The 7738-nt window shown below is 37.1% G+C and overlaps 1 protein-coding gene across 1 annotated transcript in view; it reads right to left on the bottom strand.

Moving 5' to 3' along the window:
* Window positions 1–2044: 2044 nt before the first annotated feature.
* LOC105618533 (zinc finger protein 600) overlaps window positions 2045–7738 on the bottom strand; it is a 36983-nt gene continuing 31289 nt past the window's right edge. Inside the window, exons 7-8 of the mRNA XM_012200066.1 lie at window positions 6480–6657; window positions 2045–2263 (exon numbers count right to left, since the gene is read on the bottom strand). Coding sequence (XP_012055456.1) covers window positions 2045–2263; window positions 6480–6657 — 397 coding nt within the window. The remainder of the gene's footprint in view (window positions 2264–6479; window positions 6658–7738) is intronic.

Here is a 7738-nt window from a genome sequence, read left to right as displayed (position 1 = left end):
ACTGGATCCTCTTAGGCGGGTGTTACGGAGGAAATTCCAGATCCCCGAATCGCCGTAAGATCAGGACGCATCGTTATGGGTCCGCGCGCTCCTGCGCTTCTCTCTCGCTCGCTCGCGGGCGGTATCCGGCCGGTCCAGAAGGAGGACGCGGTCGTAAATATTCGGGCGCCAAATAATGCCGGTTCCGAGCGAGAGCAAGCGACCACGACTGCCGACCGACTCGTAATGAAGGACATCCTCGTTAATTAGTCAATAAATTATCCTTCGCGCTCACGATGCTCGTGGTCGATCCTCCCGCTCGCCACCATGCCACGTCTCCTCTCGTCTCCGGGATTGCTCGAGAGGGTCGCATACTTTACGACACCTATCTCACGCGACAGCGCGATGCATTTCTCACAATCAACGATCCCCGAAAGACGAAAAACGCACGTCTTGTAGGACGATCTACGAGGTGGTCCGCTGCGTCTCTCAGATCGCCATCATTTCTCCAGACGCTCGTTGGCGTCTCATCAGGAATGCGTCTTCTTGATAGCGAAATGACGGTCGATCACGACCAAAATAGATTCTCGAAATGAACTTGCGCGAACCTGTTTCGAAAATATCGAATTCTTGCAACTAATTGCAAGAATTAAATGCAGAATGCAAAAACTGATATTCACTTATATCGTTACTGATCTCCACAATCGCGACAACCGAGCTAGAAAATAATTACTTAATTGTGTTGCTATAAGAATATCTAGAAAATTTTTTGCTAATTTTTGAGTTTTCAATAAAAAGATTTTGAACATCTAATAAAATTATTTTCAGATCCAGCAAAATTTTAGATTTTTCAGCAAAATTCTTATTCACTTCTTAATGAACGGTTACATACATTGCTAAAAATTTTCCATAAACAACAATTGCGCGTAGGACGCACAAGTCAGATCGTGCAACTATCTTCAAATTCTTGTGCTATTCCATTGTAAATGCGCGTTCGCACCCCCCAATAGAAGCACGCGCGTGCTGCACCATGCAGGTGGACGGCAGCGGGATCCTCTCGTAATGTCCTGCACGACATAATGTCGTGTGCCGAGCATAAAGATTCGATCCTATACGTGTCCGAGTTACATACCGTGCCACATGACCGTACATCACTTTAACTACTTCCTGGCTTGGTACAATTCCGCCGGCTCACGCAGCCGCAAAGGACGGTGCTCATCTTTTCCGAGAAATCCCTACGTATTAGAAAACCAAGACGCAAACTATACGATGAAATATTCTATAGAAGAAATCCAGGTATATTAACGTATTTTTCTTGAGATATCTCCTGATAATGATCAATGTTAAAAGAGTCATACATATTATAGTATCGCAATGAAATTAAAGAATTTTTACGGAATATCGCGATCTTTTCCTTTTATGCAAAATAAGATTTTTTAATTCGTAATAAAAACACATATTTTTGGTAATTCTAAACGTATATATAGATTCTTGGAACCTATTAAGGTTTTTTATTATTAATTTTAGGAGAAGTTTTACAATTTTTAATTATATGAAAAATTGCAACTTGAATTTAGCATAAGCTGGATATAATTAGCTTACAGTGATGCGCAACTTGTGAGTTTTGTGCGCATCTGTGAATTTTTTCGGCCGATTCATAATCAAAAATAATATAATCATTTTCTATTTATTACAAACAAAATAAATATATGCGACCTGAGAAACTTATCTAAAAATGGTAAATCCTCTGAAAATAATCCTTAAATAAGATTACGCATCATTGGCTTAGGACAAAAACTAAAAAATAAGATTATGAAACATAAAATCATTCCAAATCATAACAAAAATTAGAAAAATGTCCCAAGATCATCATTCCTCAAGACTCATACATTCCTTACATTCCTTAAAGAAAGAATTCTATTTAATAAGGAAGGTATATTTGTAATCATATCAAGTTTACAATTAGATATGTGATGTTAACATATTAATACATATAAGCAATTATAAATTGCTGATTTAATAAAGTCTTAAAAGTAAGTAAACATCTCTTCCTCGCTTTTTTTTATTAATTTGGGTTAAAAATGTTATTCGTATAATTGGTCGCATCATTTGGTGTAGGAAAGTCTTCAACGTGAGCTTCCAGTAGGTGAGCACGAAGTTGTTTGGCAAAATTTGTGCCGAATGGCTCCATCTCTTTTTCTTTCTCCTTGTTGCAAAAGTCGCATACATAAATTGTTTTACCAGGATGTAAAGTTGTCGATAATATGTGCTTCCGGAGATTTTCCTACAAACACAAAAATTCCATAATCTACAAAACAAAAATTACTAATCAGATCTATCTACAATTAAAAAAATCAAAAACAATTAATTAGATCAATCCAAGTAGCACAGCACTTACAAAGTGCTAAAAATAAGCGTTTATATGCGCTTTCTTAACACTTTGTATTAAGAATCGCTGTGTGTTACTTGGGAATTAAATAGACTAAAAGTTCCGTAACGGAGACTGCTGATAATCGGTAAAAATCTCGCTGTGTTTAGTTTTTAACGATCGCATAATTAATAGCCAATCAATAATCGATATTCCCAGTTTAATGGGTAACAGCTAAACGGCTTTTATCAGACAAATCGAGCACGTTTTACGAGCACGTTGTTCGATTACGCAGCTCTCATCGAGTTCGACTGAACGAGTCTACCTGCCGTTCGGGCGTCGCTATTAAAATTTCATTCGAGCTGATTTGAGCTCGAAACTTACGCACGCGCGCGCACGTACATGCAAAAGAATCTTTTACCACGATCGAACACGGGTCTCACCAAGTCAAGTCTCGGATCGAGTTCGCATTTTGTTGCATTTGGATACGTACTGTGGATATATTCCTTACTTGTGTGCGAGGAATCGGCTCGCCGCAAAACCGGATGCCGTTCATTGGCTACGCCGTTGGCGCGTTTAAAGACGCTTTACCCTCTCCGGGCTAAGTAGCCGGCCGTAGTCGTAAACATCTTCCTACCAGGCGGGCTTATACGAGCCGCTGATGGCAACGCGCGGCAACATCAAATTTAATTTCCCATAAGTAAATCTTTCCGCGGGCACTGCTCCGTGACGGGCGTGCAGATTAAGCCTCGTTCACACCGCCGTGGGCGGTCGCGCGAATCGGCGAAGCGGACGCGCGTTGTCACGCAAATCTAACATGAGGCCGATTTCGTTGGGCCGATTGATTTGAATTGCCATGAATTTAATTTCTCTTCCTCCTCATATGTATCAAGAAACTGCATTATTATAGACCGTCTGAGATGGAAGGACGCACGGCGTATATTTACGATCGTCGTTGAGAGTGAATGGTAATTTTACGAGCCTAATAATTTTCGGGTATTCACAGAAGTAGCAAGATGTTAGAGAAAGATGTTAGAAGTAAGAGGATGTTAGAAGAAACGTATTCTGTTCTCTAATATATTATACTTGGCAAAGAGCCAAGTTGAAGAGCCTGAAGTTGAATTTGAAGTTCTAACATTTCCACCATGTATTAAAGCCAGAATTTATCGAGTAATAAACAATAAACAAGTTTCTAATTCTACTAAAAATAAATTGTGTAACGAGTTAATTTTCTGTATTTTTCTAAAATTTTTTTGCAGCATTTGATACATCTGCGAATACTTCAATACTTTTCACATTTTTTACACTTGCCGATATTAGTTCTTTTCTGTAAGACAAAAAGAAACACGCCAATTATAATTCTAAAATAAAAAATTCAAGTATAAAAATATTTGTTTATGTGATTTTTGGAAAATGTGTCACAACTTTTGACAGAGATATATCTGCATCGAGATATCACGCGGGCTGTGTTCGAAAACATTATCTGAGTACTTCTAAGTACCATTTTGTCCTTGTTTACCGAATGTTAAACAAGGATAAAATGATACTCGAAAGTACTTGGATGATGTTCAAGAAGATTGAGCGGCAGTCTCTATTGCATGTTTAGACACGTTTACACGTGCCTCGAATGTTTTGTTTTTAATGTAGACTCGGTTGTACCTACCCCCCTATACAGTACCTACCCTGTAATGTATCTATCCCTATACAGTCTACTAACTCGATCTTTGTACACTTTGAAAAGGCAAGCAAGGAAAGTACACGTGTGATAATGAATTACATGATATCGAATTGTAAAAAAGGCTTGATTTTATTAAAGCTTACATGTGACAAATTGTATATTCAAGCAGATTCGAATAAATTAGATTAATTGAATTAAAAAAAAATACACATTGTATTTACCATGTAAACGAAAATTAAAATAGGAATACCTAATAAGTTAGTTCATAAAATAAAAATTAATATAAATACAAATGCCACAAATAAATACAATGACATCGTTTATAATTCGAAATCTTTACATTCTTACATTTTAAATTTTCATTATTAATTCACAATTAATAAAACTATTTTTAATTCTTATTGTGAGAAATTCAATTTATTACTTTAACATTCATGTACCGCAGATTATAGTCCATCGTGTTGAAATAAAACATGCGACTTTTCGACAACTCTCAGCGACCGACGTGGAAAGCAGGACGTAAGTGCCGGATTCGATGTTAACTGGTATCGGCTTGAGGAAACTTACCACCCTCGACGAAAGTTTTCCAAGTGCCGCCGGTAGCGAGTCGATGGCGGGGGTTAGAGGGATGATTTCGAAGCGAGAGCAGAAGTGTGTACGACAAAAAGAGGCTAACCGAGATAAATCATAGCGACGAGGAAAACGAGAAGGAAGAGAAAAGAAAACGTATAATCTTATAGATGCAAGGTGAGTTTCGCGATCCTCTATATGAGAGAATTTCTTCGTTAAGTGCGCTATTCGCACGTGTCCCTATCTTATTAAAGTACTATGCAAATAACTATCGCCAGGTACTGGCGATACTACTCGCAATCGGGATACATCATTTTCAACTGATTACGTTCTTTCATCATTTGCGCGAATGTCGTCAATTATTTGTCGATACTTTAAAGTGGCTAATTAGACGATAATCCCATAGATGTAGTACTTCATGAAATTAATTCAATATACAGTGAATGTAAAACTAATCGTACAAGGAAAATTTTTATAAAAAACTTATTTATGGATAATAAATATTGATTAGTAATTTATTAACAATGAATCCTAATATAAATAAAATGGCTTTGCAAAAATAGCTTTATAATCTTAGCTTAGAAGTTAAAAAATGATCTCCAAAATGTTTTATTTTTGATCAAAGAATAAAATAAATTACAAAAAATTTTCGTACATCATACGTACTTATATTTGAAATAACTAGTTCCTTAATCTCAAATCAATATTTTTTTTCATTATGAAAGATAAAAAATTTAATAATTAAAACTACAAAATATAATAGCGCTAATATAAAAAATGCAAAGTATTACAAAAAGAGATTTTCTTAATCAATTAATTTAACATTCTTTCTAAAAAAAATTATCGGAAAGAATTAACGAAGCGGGAATTATTTTTAATTCTTCGGTTTCTACTTACAATTTCTCTCATCTTCGGTTTCTCTTACAATTAGAAATGTATCAACATGTAAGACTCTGTCATTTCAGATCGAGGACGAATAAACCGATCGATGTGTTCGCAAACGCAAATGAGAACCACTGGAATGAGTTTATGTCGCTATATCAAAGAGACACGGAGACCTCGTATGCGAGTCGCATCCCGACTGAAGCATCAAAGGGCATTAGCATACCGGCCGCGCGGTATGACTGGGCCGTGCGTGCGTGTGGGCATCCAGTGGGCACAATTAACTCGTTATCTTATCGCGCCTCGCCGGCGCGACGGCAGAGGCGGCGGCGCAGTCCAAACGTTAAGGTTGTACTCTGCTTAATTTACGCCACGGAGCCCGGCACCAGCAGGACAAAAATTGGACCGCGGGATCGCGGGGTGCGAGTCAACCGGGAGAGAGCCGCCACCGCGAGCGAAGACTTTGAACCCCGATGACGATCGTGTTGCGAGAACGCGTGTGCGTGTGCGTGCGGTAGGTCTTTTGAACACAAATGCACGCACGTAATGCACGTAATGTGCTACTGGTTTTAGCTTTTCGCATAATATGTTTCGCGAATGTTTCTTCAATGTGATCTTCATTTTTAAAAAATAATGCCATCAAATAATCTGATCTTCAATTAAGATATATAGAAACTAAGATAAATCTAAATAAGATAAAGCTTGTACTTCTCTGTTCGCTCAATGGGGTTCATCAATAACATTTAACTTACATCTTACATAATAAGAACACATAGAAAATACAGATTACAGATTAAAAAACTGAGAGTAATAGCTCGGTAATTAGTGTACAAAGAATTTCTAGTAAAGAATATATTTACTTTCAATTAATTATATCCATCAGAAAATCATATATTACCCTTTCAGTCATCTATTAATCTGTTCTTTATTGTTTAAATTTCAAGGGTCCTTTATAATTTTTTGTTATATAAAAAATAATTGTATTCGATGATAATAACTTACCAAAGTATTACTGGCATAGGGACAATGTCGACACTTGAACGGCTTGATACCTGTATGCAGTCGCATGTGTCTCCGTAGATTCGAACCGAGTTTCGTCTTAAAATCGCAGTCTTTATAAGTGCAGGAATGGATTTGAGCCTGCTCGGTGTTCGCGGAATCTTCGTGCCGTACTCTATGCCTGTATGGAGAATAAATACAATCATTTAAAAACGGAACAAAATCAACAATAATCGGCGATCATAAAATTTTTTGATAAACACAAGCGATCCACGCCTTTCTTCCGTTAATTAGATCCTCTCGATGTTGAATCAGTGACGCACGCAATTAAAGCATAATGATACGGATTTACGTATCCGATATGCACGATTATTGCCATTAAATGAAAATTCTCATTGGAATTGAGCGGACGCAAAATTTATTGAGGCCAATCGAAGCGTTTCATAAAAGTCTGATTAACGCCCGAGTGCTAATACCGGTCAACGCAGCTATTAACGCCAGATAAACTTTCTACGCCGAAGTGAAGTAGATACCGAGTATCTAATCTCGGAAATATATCTGCCGGGACATCATACCGGTGTCATACATAAAGTAGTCGTTACCGCGATAGCCGCGAAAAGGAGTAAGTATGAGTCATCAAGAGGACAGCCAAGCATGCAACAAGGAGACAGAAGTAATACCTTCTGCAATATTTCCAGTAGCGGAAATATTATCAACATCGCATGCGATCAGCCGATTTATAACAGCAAATCTGTCAGCCATGTTTTAAAATCAACGATTGTAACTAACGACTAATTGAACGCATAATAGTGATTTATGATCTATGTATATGCCCTGTAGCGCGGTATAGATTCTCTCAAGCATGCAAGAGAGTTTCGTAGCATAATAAAAGAAAGTAATGGAATGTCAATAATTAAAGTTCTTGCATGACATTTGAGTTCAATTCTAGCACGGATAGAAAACGAAGATGAAATATTTTATCTATGTCTATTTCTGTCAATGTAGATTAACTTCAGCCTTGCTTTAACTTATTTTTTATTTTTGTCTAGTTCTGAGCAATAGAAAAAGGATAAATTAAACCGAGATTAAGTTAATCTACATATACATTGATAGAATATTAAAAACGTATTAAAAATAATAAGGAACGTGTTAATTTATTTATTATGTCTTTTATAATTATTAGGTCTTTGATAACGTTTTGCAAGTCTCGCACGTTCTCTCACTCTCTCTCTCTCTCTCTCTCTCTCTCTCTCTCTCTCTCT

The sequence above is a fragment of the Atta cephalotes genome (assembly GCF_000143395.1).
Source record: "Atta cephalotes unplaced genomic scaffold scaffold00017, whole genome shotgun sequence".
Taxonomy (NCBI): domain Eukaryota; kingdom Metazoa; phylum Arthropoda; class Insecta; order Hymenoptera; family Formicidae; genus Atta; species Atta cephalotes.
This window is presented reverse-complemented; position numbering and strand designations above follow the sequence as displayed.